At 42.4% G+C, this 24,180-nt stretch overlaps 1 protein-coding gene across 2 annotated transcripts in view; it reads right to left on the reverse strand.

Annotated features, from left to right (window-relative positions):
- LOC139534114 (TBC1 domain family member 22A-like) overlaps window positions 1–24,180 on the reverse strand; it is a 203,033-nt gene that overhangs the window by 132,607 nt on the left and 46,246 nt on the right. The window contains exons 7-9 of one of the 2 annotated variants that reach the window (XM_071332882.1): window positions 17,966–18,094; window positions 16,060–16,122; window positions 9,700–9,814 (exon numbers count right to left, since the gene is read on the reverse strand). In XM_071332882.1, coding sequence (XP_071188983.1) covers window positions 9,700–9,814; window positions 16,060–16,122; window positions 17,966–18,094 — 307 coding nt within the window. Of the gene's footprint in view, window positions 1–9,699; window positions 9,815–15,540; window positions 15,607–16,059; window positions 16,123–17,965; window positions 18,095–24,180 lie in introns of both variants that reach the window. The other variant, XM_071332881.1, reaches the window with a different exon arrangement.

Here is a 24,180-nt window from a genome sequence, read left to right on the forward strand (position 1 = left end):
TCTTAAGAAGTGCACTGTTGGAACTAGGAACACAAACAAGCATTTCAAAAACATCTGCTAAATATGTGTATGTGACCAATACAATTTGATTTGATTTAAGTGGACATATGATGGGGACCTGGTTCACAGTGAGCTCCAAAAGTATTGGAACAGTGACACATTTTTGTTGTTTTGGTTCTGTACTTCAGCACTGTGAAATTATGTCAGTTTTAATTTGAGGGTATTTACACCACTTTTTGTATATAGTCCACCCATTTTAGGGGGAAAAGGGTATTGGGACAAATTCCCTTATGTGTATTGAAGTAGTATAACGTTAAGTATTTGGTCCCATATTCATAGCATGCAACGACTACATCAAGCTTGTGACTACACATTTGTTGGATGCATTTGCTCTTTTTTTTGGTTATGTTTCAGATTGTTTTGTGCCCAATAAAAATGAATGGTAATTAATGTAGCGTCATTTTGGAGTAACCTTTATTGTAAATAAAATATCATACCCCCAAGACATGCTAACCTCTCACCATTACAATAACAGTGAAAGTTTGCATTATTGGGGGATGGGGGGGGCGGTGATATTTGTGTGTCTGCAACTTTCTCACTCATCATTATTCACGACTCATTCAGGATTATCCCTAATCATTGCAGCAAGTATAAGTAGAAACATTTATTATTTTTTATTATAAATAAACAGCTAATGGGGATCCGAAAAAGGGGGATTTCTCCCTCTGAGCTCCTCACTTCCACTCTTTTTTCCCCCTTCTCTATCAGCCTCTTCCAATCCCTGCCTCTGCTCCTCTCTCAGCCCGTCTCAGTCACTCACTGTCCCTCTATTTCCCCTCAATGCCAGGACCAGCAGGCAGGACTTGAGGTAGTTGAGAGCTCTGGACAGACAGGACTGAATGCCCACCTCAATCCTCCCTTCATTATTACATTAATTCCCCTCACCTCTCCTCTCCTCTCTGCCATAACTCCTTGGCCGTGACACCATCATGGTGTCCTTGCCTGCTGCCCACTGGCAAACTGCCTGCTGCAGCCCCCTTTATTACTCCTGACCAGACCCCTACACTCACTCACACAGACGCAGGCACAAGTTATATGATCTTTTTCCATTGACTTTGTACTGACATCACTACTGCTCCTGTATAAATCCCAGCAGTACTATCATAGGTCATCTTCCAGGAAACACGTGTAGCTTCCTTCTGACAGCACGGATCCTCTCTCTCCAGTCTCCACACTGACAATCAGAAAAAGACCACCAGAGACCACCAGATCTGTCCTCTCCTCCAGAACTTCATCCAATACAATAGAGCAGGTATTCCCCCAGGGGTATGCGCAATGCCGTCGGGGGTACGCCAAGTAAAAATGTGAATCACATTTTTTTTGTTTTATAATATATATTTTTTTTAAATCTTCACAAAATCTTCCTCGCCTGAATAGCCTCGTTTCACTGCCAAAAATTAAATTAAATAAAACATCTTGTGTTCAAGCGAAATAACAACAACTTCAAATACAGGTAGCCTAGTCAAATAATTAACATCCAATCACATTAACCGTTACTCTGTCGCGGGAATTCCACTAACGGTCCGTATGTAGCCAAACGTAGCTGCTGCTCCTGTTGGTATCTGTACTGATGGCGCAAAAGCCATGAGAGGGAGAAATAGTGGAGTGGTAACACGCATGCAAGCAGTTGCTCCCGACGCCACTTGGGTAAACTGCAGCATCCACCGAGAGGCTCTTGCTGCCAAGGGAATGCCTGACAGCTTGAAAGACATTTTGGACACTGGTTAACTTTGTTAAAGCAAGGCCTCTGAACTACATGTGTGTCAAATGTGTATTTGACACGTAGCTACTACTTTCACACTTTTACTCTTGAAATCTTTGGTTGTTTCCAACACTACCTTACTCTGTTTAGCACATGGCCTCATATGTGAATCCTTAAATAGATGAGTGGCGCTACGGCTTAAGAGGGTGTGAACGATGCTGAATGGGTGTAGACAAAGAAGAGCTCTCCACTAGTTGCACCAAAATATTCAATATTCAAAAGTGGGGTTATCAAAAGTTTATCAACTTTCAAAGCAGAATTACTATCCCATTGTTCCACAACTGTAGTGTATGATGTACAATTTTCTAGCTCTGAGTCTCTACTTTTATCCAATGTAAAAAAAACAGTTTCAAATTTTGCTACATAGGACCGAATCAAGCCGGTTGATCAGAAATGTGGAATAAGTTAAGGGGTATGAAAACTTTCTGAAGGTAGATTAAACAGAGTCAATACTGCCCCTAGTGATCAGGCAGAGTGACGCAGGTTAAGCAGTGTATTACAGTACACTATAAAAGCCTATAGCCAACATGCTACAGCTACAGAACTTCCGGCGCCGACAGAGATGGCCGCCTCGCTTCGTGTTCCTAGGAAACTATGCAGTATTTTGTTTTTTTATGTGTTATTTCTTACATTGTTACCCCAGGTAATCTTAGGTTTTATTACATACAGTCAGGAGGAACTACTGGATATAAAAGCAACATCAACTCACCAACATTACGACCAGGAATACGACTTTCCTGAAGCGGATCCTCTGTTTTGCCCATCACCCAGGACAACGAACCGGATCCAAGCCGGCGACCCAAAACAACGACGCCGTAGAAGGGGCAGACAGAGAGGTCTTCTGGTCAGGCTCCGTAGACGGGCACATCGCGCACCGCTCCCGAGCATACTACTCGCCAATGTCCAATCTCTTGACAACAGGGTAAACGAAATCCGAGCAAGGGTTGCATTCCAGAGAGACATCAGAGACTAACGGTCTTTGTTTCACGGAAAAATGGCTCACTCGAGACACGCTATCGGAGTCGGTACAGCCAGCTGGTTTCTTCACGCATCGCGCCGACAGAAACAAACATCTTTCTGGTAAGAAAAAGGGCGGGGGTGTATGCCTTATGATTAATGAGACGTGGTGTGATAATAACAACATACCAGTACTCAAGTCCGTCTGTTCACCTGACATAGAATTCCTCACAATCAAATGCCGACCGCATTATCTACCTAGAGAATTCTCTTCGATCATGATCACAGTCGGGTATATTCCCCCCCAAGCAGACACATCGACGGCCCTGAAAGAACTTCATTTGACTCTATGTAAACTGGAAACATCATATCCTGAGGCTGCAGGAGATGGGGATTTTAACAAGGTTAATCTGAAAACAAGGCTCCCTAAATTCTATCAGCATATCAAAACCCTAGATCATTGTTATTCTAACTTCCGCGACGCATATAAGGCCCTCCCCCGCCCACCTTTGGAAAAGCTGACCACGACTCCATTGTCTTGCTCCCAGCCTATAAACAGAAACTAAAATAGGAAGCTCCCGCGCTCAGGTCTGTCCAACGCTGGTCCGACCAATCGGATTCCACGCTTCAAGATTGCTTCGATCACGTGGACTGGGACATGTTCCGCACTGCGTCGAACAACAACATTGATGAATACGCTGATTCGGTGAGCGGGTTAATTCGCAAGTGCATCGGCGATGTCGTACCCACAGCGTCTATTAAAACATTCTTAAACCAGAAACTGTAGATTGATGGCAGCATTCACGCATCCCCAGCCGCGTCCTCAGAGCATGCGCAGACCAGCTGGCTGGTGTGTTTACGAACATATTCAATCAATCCTTATCCCAGTCTGCTGTTCCCACATGCTTCAAGAGGGCCACCATTGTTCCTGTTCCCAAGAAAGCTAAGGTAACTGAGCTAAATGACTACCGCCCCGTAGCACTCACTTCCGTCATCATGAAGTGCTTTGAGAGACTAGTCAAGGACCATATCACCTCCACCCTACCTTACACCCTAGACCCACTCCAATTTGCTTACCGCCCCAATAGGTCCACAGACGACGCAATCACACTGCACACTGCCCTAACCCATCTGGACAAGAGGAATACCTATGTGAGAATGCTGTTCATCAACTACAGCTCAGAATTTAACACCATAGTACCCTCCAAACTCGTCATCAAGCTCGAGACCCTGGGTCTCGACCCCTCCCTGTGCAACTGGGTCCTGGACTTCCTGACGGGCCGCCCCCAGGTGGTGAGGGTAGGTAACAACATCTCCACCCCACTGATCCTCAACACTGGGGCCCCACAAGGGTGCGTTCTCAGCCCTCTCCTGTACTCCCTGTTCACGCACGACTGCATGGCCATGCACGCCTCCAACTCAATCATCAAGTTTGCAGACGACACTACAGTGGTAGGCTTGATTACCAACAACGACGAGACGGCCTACAGGGAGGAGGTGAGGGCCCTCGGAGTATGGTGTCAGGAAAATAACCTCACACTCAACGTCAACAAAACAAAGGAGATGATCGTGGACTTCAGGAAACAGAAGAGGGAGCACCCCCCTATCCACATCGACGGGACAGTAGTGGAGAGGGTAGAAAGTTTTAAGTTCCTCGGCGTACACATCACGGACAAACTGAAATGGTCCACCCACACAGACAGCGTGGTGAAGAAGGCGCAGCAGCGCCTCTTCAACCTCAGGAGGCTGAAGAAATTCGGCTTGTCACCAAAAGCACTCAAACTTTTACAGATGCACTATCGAGAGCACCCTGTCGGGTTGTATCACCGCCTGAAACGGCAACTGCTCCGCCCACAACCGTAAGGCTCTCCAGAGGGTAGTGAGGTCTGCACAACGCATCACCGGGGGCAAACTACCTGCCCTCCAGGACACCTACACCACACTTTTGAGAGCATATTGGCCTATAGGGAATATTTGTAACCACCTGAAGAAGTGGGAACTCAGCACACTTATCTAGCTAACTCTAAATATGATATTGTCGCTAGATTTCCATGTAGGCTAATTGATTAATCTATCAGTAAATGTAGGCAAGTGTCCTACAAAAACGTTCCAGACCTAGGCCTATAAGCTACTTAATGTAGGCCTATTCACTGCAAATGGCACACTCCGCTCCGCAGGCGGACCAAAACCATACTAACTACAGCCTACTCCAGTTACAAAGTGGTGCCATGAACTCAATATTGAGAAATAAATTATATGACTATCCTCTCTGTAACTAGACAGAAGTTGCTTTAAAACTGTATTTTTCTCTCAAAAGCATTTTGAGCAACGGTAATATGCTTGTGCTTCTCAGAATCCATCTTTCCCTGCTCCGTGCGCACAATGGGGAGAGGGCGAGAGTCAGCAGACGACGGCAAAACAGGGACAGGCAGATACTTTCAGGCTATTACTGTTGAACAAATAGTATAATATAGAAAACGTGGATTTATATTAAGATGCAAAGAGGAAAGCAGTGTCGTTCTTGTCAGAAAAATATTTTAACTGCATGCTGTTGTTCAATGCAGAGTTAATCTCGAGTACGAGGAACTGCCTGGTTGAGTGACAGGGGGTGGGGCTTGGTGTGTGGGATTTGGAAACAGCCAAAAGCATTAGTGTGCAAGTACAGCCACCAATTCGGGGCTGCAGTTGCATCCCATTGTTCTTGCATGACCCCCCCCCCCCCTTGAACAACCCACTGGTTCATGCATGAAACACAACGTCTTGGTTCTTGCATCATCAAAGGAAGGAAGATAGACGTTTGTTTGAAAACTAGCAACAACAAAGGAACAAAAATAGAGACATAAAAAAAGCGATAGCTTAGCGTTTTTACACAGCGAAGGCAAGGCGAGAAGACAGAGATGGAACGGCAGCCTTGATCCTGTCTGATAGACGTATTTAGATGGTGTTGATGAGAGACAAAAACACCTAGTGCAGGTGGCCATCTTAATAATTTCCCTGACAGAGGAAACTGTGATTCACATTTGACACAGCATGTCACTCAACTTCCTCACATCTTTAACACATCTCTCTGGTGTTACAGTGCCTTGAGAAAGTACTGACACCTCTCGACTTTTTCCACATTTTGTTGTGTTACAGCTTGAATTAAATTATTTCGTCACTGGCCTAAACACAATACCACATAATGTCAAAGTGGAATCATGTTTTTCAATATTTTTACAAATCATTCAAAAGCTGAAATGTCTTAAGTCAATAAGTATTCAACCCCTTTGTTATGGCAAGCCTAAATAAGTTCAGGGGTACAAATGTGCTTAACAAGTAACAATGTATTTTTATTGAACCTTTAGTTAACTAGGCAATTCAATTAAGAACAAATTATTATTTACAATGACGGCCTACCAAAAGGCAAAACGCCTCCTGCGGGGCCTGGGGCAAAAAAATATATATATATTGGACAAAACACACCATGACAAGAGAGACACCACAACACTACATAAAGAGAGACCTAAGACAACAACATACCATGGCAGCAACACATGACAACACAGCATCGTAGCAACACAACAAGACAACATGGTAGCAGCACAACATGGCAGCAGCACAAAACATAATAATTACTCTGTTTGCAATAATAGTGTTTAACATGATTTCTGTACCCCACTACAAAACACAGGTGTCCTTCCTAACTCAGTTGCCGGAGAGTAAGGAAACCGCACAGGGATTTCACCATGAGGTCAATGGTGACTTTAAAACAACTACAGAATTGAATGGCTGTGATAGGAGAAAACTGAGGATGGATCAACAACATTGTAGTTACTCCACAATACTAACCTAATTGACAGAGTGAAAGAAAGCCTGTACAGAATACAAAACTAGCTAGCTAACATTGAACCTAGTCGGGGGTGATTATGGTCATCTATTGGACTAGATAGAGTGTATTTTTGCTATTACTTTCACTCTTGAAATCTTTGGTTGTTTCCTACACTACCTTACTCTGTTTAGCACATGGCCTCACATGTGAATCCTTAAATAGATGAGTGGGCTTAAAGCTTAAGAGGGTGTGAACGATGCTGAATAGGTGTAGTCAAAGAAGAGCTCTCCAGTAGGTGTACCAAAACATTCAATGGCCATTTTCTCAAAAGTGTGGTTATCAAAAGTTTATCAACTTTCAAAGCAGAATTACTTCACCATTGTTCCTCACCTGTAGCGTATGATGTACAATTTTCTAACTATGGATAGTTTCTGAAGGTAGATTAAACAGATTCAATACTGCCCCTAGTGGTCAGGCAGGGTGACACAGGTTAAGCAGTGTATTACAGTACACTACAAAAGCCTACTGACTACCGCAAACAAACCTATGCTTTTGAGAGGCGTGTGTGTGTGTGTGTGTGTGTGTGTGTGTGTGTGTGTGTGTGTGTGTGTGTGTGTGTGTGTGTGTGTGTGTGTGTGTGTGTGTGTGTGTGTGTGTGTGTGTAGCAGAGGGAAAAAAAACTTTTGTTCTTTAGAGAGCAATAGCAATGGTGCCTTTTTGGGCAAAGCCTATGAGTTTTTGGATAAACGCAGAAAATAAGGTCTGTCAAACACAGGTTTAGGAGATTTTGTTCTATGAGAATCTTCCTCAGCTAAAAATCACCTTTTGTGAATTTTGAAGCATTTATGTCATTTAAAAAAGTACATAAAGCACAAAGGCTTCATAATTCATAAAAGGTCATGCTAACTGACTGATATCTCATAGAACAAAACGTAGATCTAAGCCTGTGTTAACTTAAGCCCTTGTGTTCTGTATTCATCCCAAAACCGGAATCTTTCCCCATAAATTTTCCCAGAAGGAGCAGCTGAATGAACCAGAGGTAACTCATTTCCGGGTTTTAGAACTACAAGCTGGCAAGCTCTATAATGCATGGTACCTAACAGCAGCAGGCACAACACAGCATGACTTACTGGCCTCTCTATTACATCCCTGTCATCATGGGACGGCAGGTAGCCTAGTGGTTAGAGCGTTGGACTGGTAACCGAAAGGTTGCAAGATCGAATCCCTGAGCTGACAAGGTAAAAATCTGTTGTTCTGCCTCTGAACAAGGCAGTTAACCCACTAGGCCGTCATTGAAAATAAGAATTTGTTCTTAACTGACTTGCCTAGTTAAATAAATGTTTTTAAAAAATCATGCAACCAGTGAGGACGAATCACGATATGGCTGCAAACTCTGCTGAAAAACAACACACTAGCACACCTCCTTTCATCCTCCTCCTCAATACTCATTTAATAAGAGAGAATCAGCTAAAACAGAAAGCAGCGTTGCCTTCAACAGTAATGTCCCCCAAGAGTTTGTACTAACACTACTGAAATGCTACTGAAGAAAAGGTAATTAGGAGTGTACAAACCCATCTACTTCCTTTAAAGAGAGACAGGGCCTGCTAGTCAGTGGAGCTCTCTGACAAGATCAGGAGACTAAAGCCAAGTCCAACAACACACAAACACACACAGAGACAACGAGAATCGGACTCAGAGAGAGATGTCCTACACTAACAGCTTTCAATTACTCTGAAATCTCCAACCCTCTGACTTCTTTCTTCTCTCTCTAGTGATGGCGAGTTCTTTCTTTTCTAGAGGGAGCACGTTAAATAAAGTTAAGATTTGATCCCTTTCATTCATTGCAGTAAGACTGCGATGTTCACGCAGTCTGACAAATGAATGAAAGGGATAAAATCAAACTTTATTTAACGTGCATTTTCAATCACTCCAATGTCAGCCCTCATTAGGATCTGTAGAATACTGGGAAATAATAAATGGCTGCCAGCTAGCTGTGACGCAGCACCATCAAAAGTTGAACTGAGTGAGTGTGTGCGTATACAAGTTAGTGTGTGTGTTTGAGTGAGTGAGTGAGCGAGCGAGCGAGCGAGCGCATGAGAGAAAGCTTCAGACAGAAGCGTAATTAGCCTGCTCATTCCCCGGCATGAACGCCCAAAAACCGCTCTATCCCTCTCGCTCTCGTTCTCTTAACCTCTCTCAAAAAAACACGAGAGAAAAACAACAGACAGCACATCAAACCATCGTGTTACGTGTCAGGCGGAGCACGTTTGAAGGTTTGTTGGCTTTGTAAGCTTTCAAGGCTCATCAGTAGCAGCACATGAAGTTGCATATAAACAAAGCGAAGCAGGCCAGGAGACTTTGGGGATCTGACAGACCGACAGAGAGACAGGGTCTGAGTCAGAGACAAGGGAGGGGAGTAACTATTTTCTGTTTCACGCTTCAGCATACAAAACAGCTGCAATCCCCCGGGTTCACAACCCAACTTCTCACCATGCCTTTAGAGCAACCCCTGGAGTGGCAGAGCAGCCATTTATTCAAGCACAAACACACTAGAGTGCAAGCACGTGCATACACACAATCCCCCCCCCCCCCCCCACACACACACACACACACACACATGTCATTTGAGATGCTTTAACTCTCTGCAAATCAATGTTTGAGGCTCAGTTCAGTCTACACAGCACAAGAGAACATTAAGTCATCAATTTAATGAAACATTCATAACACAAATCATTTACACCACATAAATGCATACAGCAGGGACCCAGGCAAGCTCTATTGGAAGAGGAGAGCCTATTAAAACATTTAAACTAGGATCTCTTCATGGCTTGGTATCCTCTCGAGTGAGGGAAGTGGACGCTACTATCTAGTATTTGGCTATCTACTCCAGTGATGGAAGCAAAAAAGAGGATATTTCCCTTAAATGAGAGAAGCGACTAGAAGAGAGGGACTCACCAAAGTACAAACACATACTATCTAGGCTTTGGCTATTCCCTTGAGTAAGGGAAGAGAGGAGGGAGGAAGAATAGGGAGGAAGAGGACAGAGGAAGAAACGGGAGGACAAAGAGCGAGGACGAAGACGGAGGGCGAAGAGGGAGGAAGAGGGACTCACTGATGTACTCAAAGACATAGACGACGAAGAATGGCGTGACGAGGTCGTTGATGCCCTGCACGTAGCCGCTGGCCGGGTGGCGGATCGCCCAGATGAACAGGATACGCTCAAAGATCTGACGGACAGACGGAGGAATACACAGTCAGCACACACACTATGTATCGAGCACAGTACATAGAGGAAAATTGAAGCTACTTCTAGAATCAGTATACGCAAGCTATCTTGTTAATATTTGTAAACTGAGGAGAATAAGTAAGCTTGCTTGTTTTAATGTGCAAGTCAAAGTCCCTCAAGGACGTTAAAGTCAATCTAGCCATCTCTCCATCTAAGATATACCTAAATAGGAACAGACACACACACTACAGATGACAAATCCATGTAAGACAGTGAATAATGTAGATTTACTTCTATGTTTTATATATTTGACTTTCTTTAACAAGGTCACATGATGGTTTCAAACCAACAGAGAATAGCCACATTCCATGCCCACCAGTCAATCAAAGAGCAATATCGGATAAAATTATAAAGAATGCATGTTTTAATCATTGACATAAAGGTTTGATCGTGTTAGAGAAGTGAGGAAATTAGTCATAGGACATGCATGTGCGGTGAGCAGTGACATGGAATTGAAACGTGCACACGACACCATCAACATAAATGTCTCATCGCCGTGTTGGACCTATCTGTCTCTCTACTACTGCTGGATCAGGAACTTTGAACACGCTCGCAAACTTTTTTATTTTCTCCTTTTTCTTCTTTCTCTAATCTTTTTCTGGAAGGCAAACACCTCCATCTTCGTTACAGCCTCGGTTTTAATGTTCCACCTTGCTGCTGTCATCCCCCAAGAATTAAAGGAGGCTTGAAGTTCAGCGCAAATCAACCACAAAAATATGCGTCCCAAATGGCACACTATTCCTCCCCCAAAATAGTGCACTGCTTTTGACCAGGTCCCATAGCATTCCTGTCAAAAGTAGTGCACTATATAGGGAATAGGTTGCCATTTTGTACGCAACCTTGGATTTCCATTCTCTTTCTCATCCCTCTTCTAGTCTGGCCTCTGAATGTCTGTGCCTGTGTTCTGACATGCCAGGCGATGCATCACACATGCAGAGCACTTTCTCGGACGCCATGTTTCTGTCATTTTTCGAAATAAACACATTTCTCAAATTGTGATCGCCCCGGCCTCCAAAAACATGTTGGTTGGCTCCCTGGGATGCTGGCGTGTTATGCTAGCTAGTATGGTCTAGCAGTGTCCTTTTAAAATGTATGGGATTCACATCTCCCTACTGCTGTCCCCCTGCTTTCATCATCAAAGTCACATCTATCAAAGTGGGGCGGGGAGGAGAAGGAGGAGGGGGAGTGCTAATGTGAGTTTCTCCCTTTAACAGCCCACCCTCCCTTCTCTCCTCCTCATCCATGTCTTCCCCTTCACCTCCCTTTCCTTCCCACGCTAATGCTCTCCCCTCCTCATGCTCCTCTTTCCCTCCCCCTCTCGTCACCCACCTTCCCTCTTCTCTTTTTGTCCTCTCACTCCCTGAAACAACCCAACAACCCACGCTCCTCATCTTTCTCTCACACATTATCTCCCTGCAGCTAGAATGCATGGCCAGAGCACCTACCCTCCGTCAGAAGCCCATCAGAGGGTGGAAATTAGACACTAAACCAGGTGGAGGAAGTCAATGGCCAGAGAGAGAGAGAGAGTGAGTGTAAGAGAGTTCGGGAGAGAGGCCAATAGGAGATTCAAGAGGCTGAAAGACCCTGCCAAAATAATAAAATATTGTAAATAAAAATAAATGGATCAACAACAACAAAAAAATGACACGCAGCAGAGTAACAGATGAGGTATGTTGACCTCGTGGTGGTAACTGATTAGATAGTGGTCAGTGTGTGATCAGGAGAGGACAGTGGTGAACAGTGTCAGTGTGTGAGGGTTAGGTCCAGACATTAGTGTGTTATGTTTATGCAGTGAACAGGCTGCCCATCAAGCCAAAAGCACAGGGAATAAAGGACAGTGAGTGGTCAGTAGCCTGATCCCAGATCTCCATGTTATTTTGTCCAAAAATGTAGTAGTTAGGAGTTGACTTGGCTATTACAGATCTGGGACAAGGCAAGCTTTACAATTGAGCTCTCAGAAGAAAAAATACATTTTTAAAAATTGACAAAAGGCTACTAAAAACCATAGGACTGATGAGTTATGTATGTTTTCATCCAATAGCTTGTGCATAATTCAGTGCACCATCACTGAATTATTTTAATTTGATCATGCGTAAAAGCACGACTTGCTTGGATGAGCATTAGGCTTTCACCCCTCCGCATCCTTCTCCTCTTTCCACCCACGGTGCTACATTGCCTCCTCAAGGGAAATCATGAGGACAGAAATGTATGTATGGACACACGTGCGCACATGCACAAACAAACACACGTGTGCTTCTCTCTGGCGCTAGCTTCATGTCCCCATTAGCTCACTGCTAATGTGTGAACAGCATGTCTACAGCCATAGTGGTGCACCGAGGCCAAGTTTACGTCCAGTGCTGTAGGTCTCTTAGGAAGAGACCTCTACCCACATGGTGTGAAAAACTAAATGTTGCATTACTCAGTAATGTACAGTCTCAGGAGAGTCATACAGTGCCTATAGAAAGTCTACACACCCTTGAACTTTAATCCCATTTTGCTGCATTACAAAGTGGAACTGAAATGTATTTATTTGTAATGTTTTGTAATACATCTCCACAAAATACTCCATAATGTAAAAGTGAAAATAAAATGACTCTCTCCAAATTAATTTAAAAAATAAATAACTAAAATATAGTCATTGCATAAGTATTCACCCCCTTTGTTAAGGCAAGCCTAAATTAGTTCAGGAGTAACATTTGGCTTAATAAATCACATAAGTTATATGGACTCACTCTGTGTGAAATAATAGGGGTTGACATGATTCTGAATGAATACCCCTTCCTCTATCCCCAATACATACATCTGTAAGGTCCCTCAGTCAAATATTGAATTTCAAGCACAGATTCAAATACAAAGACCAGTGAGTTTTTCAAAAGCCTCATAAAAAAGGGAAGTGATTGGTAGGTGGGTAACAATAAAAGATCAGACATTTAATATCCAGTACTTGTCAAAAGTTCAGACACCTACTCATTCAAGGGTTTTTATTTATTTAGACTATTTTCTACATTGTAGATAATAGTGAAAACATCAAAACTATGAAATAAAACATATGGAATCATGTAGTGGATATATGGAATCAAAATTGTTAAACAAATCAAAATATATTTGAGATTCTTCAAAGTAGCCACCCTTTGCCTTGATGACAGCTTTGCACTCTCTTGGCATTCTCTCAACCAACTTCATGAAGTAGTCACCTGAAATGCATTTCAATTAACAGGTGTGCCTTGTTAAAAGTTATTTGTGGAATTTCCTTCCTTTTTAATGGTTTGAGCCAATCAGTTGTGACAAGGTAGGGGTGGTACACAGAAGATAGCCCTATTTGGTAAAATACCAAGTCCATATTATGGCAAGAACAGCTCAAATAAGCAAAGAGAAATGAAAGTCCATCATTACTTTAAGACATGAAGGTCAGTCATTGCTGAAACATTGAAAGTTTCTTCAAGTGCAGTCGCATACACCATCAAGAGCTATGATGAAAGTGGCTCTCATGAGGACCGCCACAGGAAAGGAAGACCCAGAGTTACCTCTGCTGCATAGGATAAGTTCATTAGAGTTACCAGCCTCAGAAATTGCATCCCAAATAAATGCCACAGAGTTCAAGTAACAGACAAATCTCAACATCAACTGTTCAGAGGAGACTGCGTGAATCAGGCCTTCATGGTCGAATAATTGCAAAGAAACCACTACTAAAGGGCACAAATAATAATAAGAAACTTGCTTGGGCCAAGAAACACAAGCAATGGACATTAGACCGGCGGAAACCTGTCCTTTGGTCTGATGAGTCCAAATTTGAGATTTTTGGTTCCAACCGCAGTGTCTTTGCGAGACGCAGAGAAGGTGACCGGATGATCTCTGCATGTGTGGTTCTGACCGTGAAGCATGGAGGAGGGTGTGCTGGTGTGGGGGTGCTTTGCTGGTGACACTGTCAGTGACTTATTTAGAATTCAAGGCACACTTAACCAGCATGGCTACCACAGCTTTCTGCAGCGATACGCCATCCCATCTTGTTTGCGCTCAGTGGGACTATCATTTGACTCATCATTTGTTTTTCAACAGGACAATGACCCAACACAGCTCCAGGCTGTTTAAGGGCTATTTGACCAAGAAAGAGAGTGATGGAGTGCTGCATCAGATGACCTGGCCTCCACAATCACCCGACCTCAACCCTATTGAGATGGTTTGGGATGGTCTCCGGGCGGCCAGCTCAAGGAAGAGTCTTGGTGGTTCCAAACTTCTTCCATTTAAGAATGATGGAGACCACTGTGTTCTTGGGGACCTTCAATGCTGCAGAAATGTTTTGGTACCCTTCCCCAGATCTGTGCCTCGACACCATCCTGACTCGGAGCTCTACGGACAATTCCTTCAACCTCATGGCTGAGTTTTTGCTTTGACAGGCACTGTCAATTGTGCAACCTTACATAGACAGATGTGTGCCTTTCCAAATCATGTCCAATGAATTTAATTGAACACAGGTGGACTCCAATCAAGTTGTAAAAACGTCTCAAGTATGATCAATGGAAACAGGATGCACCTGAGCTCAATTTGGAGTCTCACAGCAAAGGGTCTGAATGCTTATGTAAATAAGGTATCTGTTTTTTAGTTTTTTTTCCAAAAATGTCTAAAAACCTGTTTTCACTTTGTCATTATGGGGAATTGTGTGTAGATTGACGAGGATTTTTATTTATTTAATACATTTTAGAATAAGGCTGTAACGTAACACAATGTGGAAAAAGGGAATGGTCTGAATACTTTCCGAATGCACTGCATAACACAATAAAATGTGATGAAATCCAAAGGGGATGTAGATTTCTATAGGCACTGTATGGACACAGACTAAGAGAGACTGACATTTGTGATTTTTAGACAGCTCCGCGGTCGCATGCATCACCATCACAAGTTATTTCGGGACAGAAATAAAAATGATCCCCAATTAAATTCTCTAAATATTTCAACGCAGGCCTGTGGCCAGATACACCAGCATGCAAGGAAGGGGAGAGGGATGAGGAAAAGGAGAAGCATAAGGAGAGAGTGTCTGAGGAAAAAAACAGTAGGAAGAAGGAAAGAGGGGAGAAGGAAGAGTGGAAGATAGGGACAGCGAGAGAGAGAAATAGGTGAGGGACAGAGAAAGAGGCAAAGGAGTGAGTGAGAGAAAGAGAGGGATATGAAGAAAGAGGGAATCACTTTAAATTAAGAAAAATAGATATTGGGGTGGGTATGTGTGAGGACGGTTGGCCCATTCGTTAGTATTCTCTCATAGCACTGAGGTAGTAGTGTGGTCTGGGAAGGGAACAGAGGTAGAGGCCAATAGAGGACATGGAGGAAGAGGGGTGTGACTCGCAAATACTGAACAAACTTATCCAGGACACACAAGCAAACACAGTCCATTATATCCAATGACAAAAACGATCTGTTTTCTAAAATACTCATTGCAGAGTGCAAATACAACTCATACCAGAGTGCAAACAAAACAGCAAAACCTCACTGAAGAACCTTTCATTACACCAGATTGTTTTCACTCTTCAGGAGTCAAGAGAATGCTTGAGTATACGTGCATGCATGCATGGTGCAGTGTGTGTGTGTACGTATAATAAGACGAACAGGATTTCATACATTAGCTAGGTCTAGGTGAGGCAGGGTAGTCAGTGTGTTCTGTATAGAAGGCCTCACCTCTTGGACAGAAGCTTGTTGAAAGAGAGGAATAAGGGGATTAGTTCTCGGTATGTCAATGTGAATCTGCAGAGAGGAGAGAGAAAACACAAACAGAAGAGCAGTCGAAGTTATCATATGCCATCACAGAGAGGGATGAGAGGAGAGAGAGCTGGTTAGTGGAGTCACTGGATCGAGGGTCCAGGGCGTGTATTGACGGCAGAGGACTGAAGAGAACTGGAGCTCCTAGGCTATATTTCTGAAATGGGTGGAGGGGTAGTGTGGCTCACTAGCTCTCTGCAAACCAAACCCCGTTTTCTCTATAGAACCACAGTGGGTCAGTGCAGGGCACAAGCAAATACACCTCGTCATCACATATGTGTGCAGGAGAGCTTCATCAAACCAGAGAACCACCGTCAACCAGTTCAGAACTTGGAGCCGGCAAACAGACGAACAAACACAGACAGGGCAGACCAGACAGGGCAGACCAGTCATGCTGGCGAGTGAGGGTTGGTCTGCAGCCCCTTTAACCAGTCTTACCTCTGTCACCATAGGCTGCAGCAATAGACACTCCGGACTCATCCGGGGGATGTCTATACGAATCTGGTGGCGTGGAGAAAACAGTTAACACAAACACATTACACCCACACGCATACTCAGTCTTCACGCATACACACACGGACCGTGCACAACATACCCACACTAGGGAAATAAGTCAACACACTCAATTGATCAGATATCCACAGTGGAGTTTTTCCCAGCCCTAGATGAGGGAGAAAAAAAATGCTGTTTTTCACAAACAATACATACCGCTAAACAAACAACAACATGAGACAATTCAACAGGAAACAGTACAGAAGTGTGACTGGAGAACATATGAAACCTCTGATTGACAGATTCGAACATGTCAACTCTAAAAACTACTGTAGATGTGTGATAGTACCCTCCTGAGAGTGTGGGCGGGAGTGCCTTTCTAGGAAGTTTTTCCTAGCCACCGTGCTTCTACATCTGCATTGCTTCCTCTTTGGGGGTTTCGGCTGGGTTTCTGTATAAGCACTTAGTGACATCCGCTGATGTAAAAAGGGCTTTATAAATAAATGTCATTGATTGATTGATAGAAAGAGAAAGTTAGAGCGAGAGGGAGAGCTTGAGTGAGAGAGGGAGAGACAGGGAGAGAGATTCATGTACAAAAACAGAGAGAGATAGACTACTGTAGGGAGATGAGAGGAATTACAGAAGAGAGAGACTGGGGAACAGACAGTCACAGGAGGCTGACCGTCAGGTCAGGCAGACAGACAGAGGTCTTGCACTACCAATGTCAGGAAGTTGAGCGCTGACTCGGGAACAGCAGGGAGCCTGTGATCAGACAGAAAACCCCCTCTGCCACTGAACACAGAACTGAGATCAGTGGAGAGAAGAACTCTCTCAAGACTCCCTGCTGAGACTACATTTCTACTCAGTTTGCTGTAAGCCTAAAACTCTAATTTTAAAGTAAATATCAGTCATTTTCTTAAAGGCAAAGAGAGGACTTTTCTCTCTTCATCTTACTCCAGCAGGAAACGGGTGTATATCTCAGCATAGTAAATATTGACGCACCAAAGTAAATATCGACAACACACCTCATAGCGTGCATGCGGCGTGTATTACTATTCTCGTGGGCACCGGAAATCCCCAAAAGGATAGTAAAACAAGGACAATTCTCCCTTCTTAGGGAAAAAGGTTATTTTAAGATTAGGGGTTAGGTTTAGTGTTACAATTAGGGTTAGGGAAAATTGTATTTTGAATAGATTTTTTTTAGGTCCCCACAAGGATAGTAAAACACATGTTGTGTGTGTGTGGGTCAGCAGAAGTGATTTCCCTGATAAACAGAGAGTGAGGGAGAGAGACTGACACCAACGGTGTGAGGGAGGGGGGGGAAGAGAGAATTTTGAGAGAGGGTCATTCTTGTCTAGCCTCCATAGTGGCACTGCTATGTGTGAGAAGAGAGCAGCATGGAAAACCACTTATCACCGTATAACTGGATCTGTAATGCAGACTCGTGGCCGCTGACAGGCAGTGGCTTGGCTAGTCTGGGCTGTGGGAGAACGAACACATCAGGGACAAAGGGAAGTGCTGGTAAGAGGGCTTGGGGATTTACACCCACAGGACAGCCCATTCTATCTGCACAAATAAATATGTCTGCCATCTGTCTGTCACTGAGGTGAAGGGGTCTGAACTGTAGATGGCTGAGGAATTATATTTATCCACCACTGGAATGGATGAACTATGGAGGAGCTGAGCTTAGGATAGACAGACTGCTCTCAATATATGAGTGCATGGCTCAGTGGATATAGGAATACAGAAAGACATGGGGGAGGAGGAGAGAAAGAAAGAGAGAGAAAGAAAGAGTGACTGAGAAAGAGAGAGAGAATGTGACTGTGTGTGTAGTCCTAGATAGCATCCTTACCTGTCTGTATGTGTCTTGGTGGTGCTCGTCATTGCGTGAGTCGTAGTACTGTTCTATGAAACCAAAGTATTCCTGTCTCTTCCTCTGTAGCGTGCTCTCTCTCCTCTCTGTGTTGGCAGGAAGGTAACCCTGGGAAGAGTACACCAGAACTGTTAGGATATCATAGGGTCCTACAAACGCAACACTGTACCGCGAAGCCAGTTCCACTCCTTTTTAAAATATTTTTTCCCTTTATTATTTTCCCCTAACCCCTCCCCTATTGGAGTAAACTAAATGGACAACAACACTTAGGATTCTATTTCCAGACTAAACATACCATAAATGTTCTACAGACACAGTATATTTTACATTAGTTATCTTTTGTTTGTTTTTAGTCCCATCCTCCAGCTACCCTCAACCCCTCCCATCTATCTCTGAAGACAATCCAGTTTTGATTTCTATTTGCCATATACTGTGATGTTCAACAAAAGTTCTGAACCTTTCTATTCTCATAGTTTCTACAGATTGTAAATTAAAGATACATTTTTGGTAAGAGCTGCCAATTTTTTGGTCCTTAATCTTGCGACTACAGGGGGTGCTGTTTTCTCATTAGCATAATTGCATTACAGATTAAACGGCTTCCTACTAAATTCTTGCTCGTACAATATGCATATTATTACTATTATTGGATAGAAAACACTATCTAGTTTCTATAGGCGTTGGAATTTTGTCTCTGAGTGGAACAGAACTCATTCTACAGCAATTTCCCTGACATGGAGTCAGATTTCACACATTTTGGCCCCTGATCTGGAGTCAGTTTAAAGGCCACTGTGAACGCTATCAGGATACGGACACTGCTTACGTCTTCCCCTGGATGCCTTTACGTGATGACGATTTGAATGGTATCGATTGCGCAATCACAGCCCCTATAAAACAAAAACACGTGTAGGTAGGAACTCTTTTCCAGATGCGTCGGGCGCGCGGTGGACACCGACCTGCTCTTTTTCCAAGCATTAGTGTAGCCAGTTATATTTCTCCGGTCATGTTTCTACTCGTTATAGGAGTTAAAAACATCATAAGGTAGTTAATTTAAACCGTTTTATAGCAATTTATATCCGTTTAGTGCGATTTTGGGACATTTATTTCTGAGACACTGTGAATCTCTGGGCACGGTTCCAGTTCATGCCGAACGCAATGGGCATTTCTACATGGCAAGAGGACAGCTTTCGACCAAAAGACGATTAGACCCAAGAAAGGATTCTTTGCCCAAGATTCTGATGGAAGAACAGCTCAAAGTAGGAACAATTTATTATGATAAATCGTGTTTCTGTCGAGAAATGTTAATCGCTTATGACGCCATTTTGTTTGACGTAGCTTCGCTTGGCGCAAACTGTATTGAAAAGTAAGGATAATTTAAAAAATGTAAATCAGCGATTGTATTAAGAATTAAATTGTCTATCAATCGCTGTCCACCCTATATTTTTTAGTCACGTTTATGAGTATTTATGTATACGACTAGATCACTGTCTAATATGGCGCACGACATTGTCTGACCAGCTGGGCAACTTTTGTCATTGTCTAACCATGATTTTGGTGGCTAAATATGCACATTTTCGAACAAACTGTATATGTATGTTGTAATGTGATGTTACAGGAGTGTCATCTGAAGAATTCTGAGAAGGTTAGTGAAAAAATTAATATATTTTGGCGATGTTTACGTTATCGCTCTCTTTGGCTAGAATCAATGCTCTGGTAACGTTTGCATATGTGGTATGCTAATATAACGATTTATTGTGTTTTCGCTGTAAGACACTTAGAAAATCTGAAATATTGTCTGTATTCACAGGATCTGTGTCTTTCGATTAGTGTATGCTGTGTATTTTTACGAAATGTTTGATGATTAGTAATTAGGTAAACACGTTGCTCTATGTATTTATTCTAGTCCATTTGTGACGGTGGGTGCAATTGTAAACTGTGATTTCTACCTGAAATATGCACATTTTTCTAACAAAACCTATCCTATACCATAAATATGTTATCAGACTGTCATCTGATGACTTTTTTTCTTGGTTAGTGGCTATCAATATCTTAGTTTAGCCGAATTGGTGATAGCACCTGATGGAGTAAGAAACTGATGGAGTTAGAAAAGTGGTGTCTTTTGCTAACGTGGTTAGCTAATAGATTTACATATTTTGTCTTCCCTGTAAAACATTTTAAAAATCTGAAATGGTGGCTTTATTCACAAGATCTGTATCTTTCATTAGGTGTCTTGGACTTGTGATTTAATGATATTTAGATGCTACTATTTAATTGTGACGCTATGCTAGGCTATGCTACTCAGTGTGGGGGGGGTGGGGGGTGATCCCGGACCCGGGGTAGATACTCGTGAAAGGTTAATAAGCTGCTATACTTTTTTATTTATCACAATTTTCTTTAACCAATTTTGGTCTTTAATGCCGAGAGACAAGTTCCTTACCATCTTCCCCTTCCCTCTTCCATTTTTGAAGTAATGCTGCAATTAGTTGGACGCAATTTTGGATAGAGCAGACATTTCCATATATTCTTGTTAGCTGCATGTGTAACATCATTTACAAAAATTCTACTGTTTTGATAGATTTTTAAAAAATCAGTTAGCATATTTGAGTTTAACAATAATATTTGTTGAAATAATTGTTCTGTCTTTCCTGGTGTATTAAACTGAAATTGCAACTTTCTATGGCTTGTGTTAAAAATACAGATATTTTGGAGATTATTTCATTTTCAAATAACCGAAAGTGAGAGGTTGTAATATGAATAAAGGGGAAAAAGGCCACACGGAGTGAGCCATTCTTACTAATCTGCCAGGAAACCAGTTTGGATTTAAGTATAACTTTTGGATGACTGAAGCCTCTAATGCTTTAATATTAAAATGTCTGCCCTCCGAATTCATATTCAATATATAAACATGCCGATTTAATTTTGTCTGGCTTGCAATTCCAAATAAAATTACATTTTTTGCTCATATAATTTAAAAAAAAAGTTGTTAGGTATAGGCAGGGCCATAAGCTAATAGGTAAACTGGGATATGACTAAAGAATTAAATCAGGGTGATTTTACCACAAAGAGACAGGTATTTCCGTTCCATGGTAGCAATATCTTATATATTTTTGCTAACTTTCTATTCAAAAGGCACTCGCACATCTGAGCTATCTTTGTTGCAGGTGCATGGTAACAATTGAATAACATGAGAGAAAAAATAAGAAACCTGCACACTGCTCTTGCTAGTATCACTGCCCTTTATTAAGCTTTACATATCGGACATATCGGTCTCAAGGCCTTCGTCAGAGGTTAGAAAAAATATCTAGATCCTCTATGAGTCATGGAGGAATCCATATTGTGGATTTCAATGAAAATGAAAATCAAATGTTATTTGTCACATGCGCCGAATACAACAGGTGTAGGTAGACCTTACAGTGAAATGCTTACTTACAAGCCCTTAACCAACAATGCAGTTAACAATTATTTTCTTAAGTTTTATTTCACCTTTATTTAAGCAGGTAGGCAAGTTGAGAACAAGATCTCATTTACAATTGCGACCTGGCCAAGATAAAGCAAAGCAGTTCGACACATACAACAACACAGAGTTACACATGGAGTAAAACAAACATACAGTCAATAATACAGTAGAAAAATAAGTCTATATACAATGTGAGCAAATGAGGTGAGATAAGGTAGGTAAAGGCAAAAAAAAGGCCATGGTGGCAAAATAAATACAATATAGCAAGTAAAACATTGGAATGGTAGATTTGCAGTGGAAGAATGTGCAAAGTAGAAATAGAAACAATGGGGTGCAAAGGAGCAAAATAAATTAATAAATACAGTAGGGAAGAGGTAGGTGTTTGGGCTAAATTATAGATGGGCTATGTACAGGTACAGTAATCTGTGAGCTGCTCTGACAGCTGGTGCTTAAAGCTAGTGAGGGAGATAAGTGTTTCCAGTTTCAGAGATTTTTGTAATTCGTTCCAGTCATTGGCAGCAGAGAACTGGAAGGAGGAATTGGCTTTGGGGGTGACCAGAGAGATATGCCTGCTGGAGCGCGTGCTACAGGTGGTTGCTGCTATGGTGACCAGCGAGCTGATATAAGGGGGGACTTTACCTAGCAGGGACTTGTTGATGACCTGGAGCCAGTGGGTTTGGCGACGAGTATGAAGCGAGGGCCAGCCAACGAGAGCGTACAGGTCGCAGTGGTGGGTAGAATATGGGGCTTTGGTGACAAAACGGATGGCACTGTGATAGACTGCATCCAATTTATTGAGTAGAGTATTGGAGGCTATTTTGTAAATGACATCGCCGAAGTCGAGGATCGGTAGGATGGTCAGTTTTACGAGGGTATGTTTGGCAGCATGAGTGAAGGATGCTTTGTTGCGAAATAGTAAGCCAATTCTAGATTTAACTTTGGATTGGAGATGTTTGATGTGAGTCTGGAAGGAGAGTTTACAGTCTAACCAGACACCTAGGTATTTGTAGTTGTCCACTAAGTCAGAACCGTCCAGAATAGTGATGCTGGACGGGCGGGCAGGTGCAGGCAGCGATCGGTTGAAGAGCATGCATTTAGTTTTACTTGTATTTAAGAGCAGTTGGAGGCCACAGAAGGAGAGTTGTATGGCATTGAAGCTCGTCTGGAGGGTTGTTAACACAGTGTCCAAAGAAGGGCCAGAAGTATACAGAATGGTGTCGTCTGCGTAGAGGTGGATCAGAGACTCACCAGCAGCAAGAGCGACATCATTGACGTATACAGAGAAGAGAGTCGGCCCGAGAATTGAACCCTGTATTTACTAAAAAATAAACCAAATCTAAACGAAATAAATCAAATAAAAAATAACAATAATAGGAATACAGCCTCGCAACAATAGAATAACAGTAGCGAGGTTATATACAGGGGGTACCGGTACACAGTCAGACAACATTCATCATCAGCGTTCAACCTTTGTATTTAAGCCCTGGATTTCTAGTTCCTTGATATTATTGTTGGATCTGATTTAAATAGCTAACATTTCAATGGTCATAATAAATAAATATGCCGATAGTGGACAACCTTCTTATACTTCTCTTGTTAGTTTAATACTTTCTGAGAAGTAGCCAATATTTACTATTTTACATCTAGGGTTACTATACATAACTTTAACCCATTGTATAAGAGATTCTCCAAAATGGAAAAATTCCAGGCATTTATATATAAATTCCAGTCGTACTTTACCAAAAGCTTTTTCATAGGCAGCTTCGAATACCAGGCTGGTTCCCTTAATTTTTCATAGCGTTCTATTGTTCCAGTACTTGTCTTATATTATCTCGAATCTATTGTCCATATAAAAAACCTTCCTAATTGGGATGAATAATATCCGAAAATACCTTTTTAATTCTATGCGCTATGCAAATTGTTTGCATCACAACACAGAAGTGTAAGGGGCCTCCAATTTTTTATGGATTGGATCTTTATACAGTGCATTCAAAAGTATTCAGACCCCTTGACTTTTTCCACATTCTGTTACAGCCTTATTCTAAAATGGATTAAACACATTTTGTTCCTCATCAATCTACACACAGGATTCAACATTTTTGCAAATGTATTAAAAATGAAAAACAGAAATACTTTATTTACATAAGTATTCAGACCCTTTGCGATGAGACTCGAAATTGAGCTCAGGTGCATCCTGTTTCCATTGATCATCCTTGAGATGTTTCTACAACTTGATTGGCAAGGAGGATACCTAGTCAGTTGTACAACTGAATGCATTCAACTGAAATGTGTCTTATGCATTTAACCCAACCCCTCTGAATCAGAGAGGTGGGGGCCCCCAATCGACATCCACGTCATCAGCTCCTGGGGAACAGTGGGTTAACTGCCTTGCTCAGGGGCAAAATGACAGATGTTTAGCTTGTCATTTCGGGGATTCGATCCAGCAATATTTTGGTTAATGCCCCAACATTTCTATACGCTAGGTTACCTGCCGCCCGAAAGTAGTCCACATGTGGTAAAATCAATTGATTGGACATGATTTGGAAAGGCACACAACGGTCTACGGTCCCACAGTTGACAGTGCATGTCAGAGCAAAAGCCAAGCCATGAGGTCGAAGGAATAGTCCGTGGAGCTCCGAGACAGGATTTTGTTGAGGCACAGATCTAGGGAAGGGAAGCAAAAAAATGTCTGCAGCATTGAAAGTCCCCAAGAACACAGTGGCCTCCATCATTCTTAAAT

Source organism: Salvelinus alpinus, chromosome 11 (assembly GCF_045679555.1).
Source record: "Salvelinus alpinus chromosome 11, SLU_Salpinus.1, whole genome shotgun sequence".
NCBI classification, from domain to species: Eukaryota; Metazoa; Chordata; class Actinopteri; order Salmoniformes; family Salmonidae; genus Salvelinus; species Salvelinus alpinus.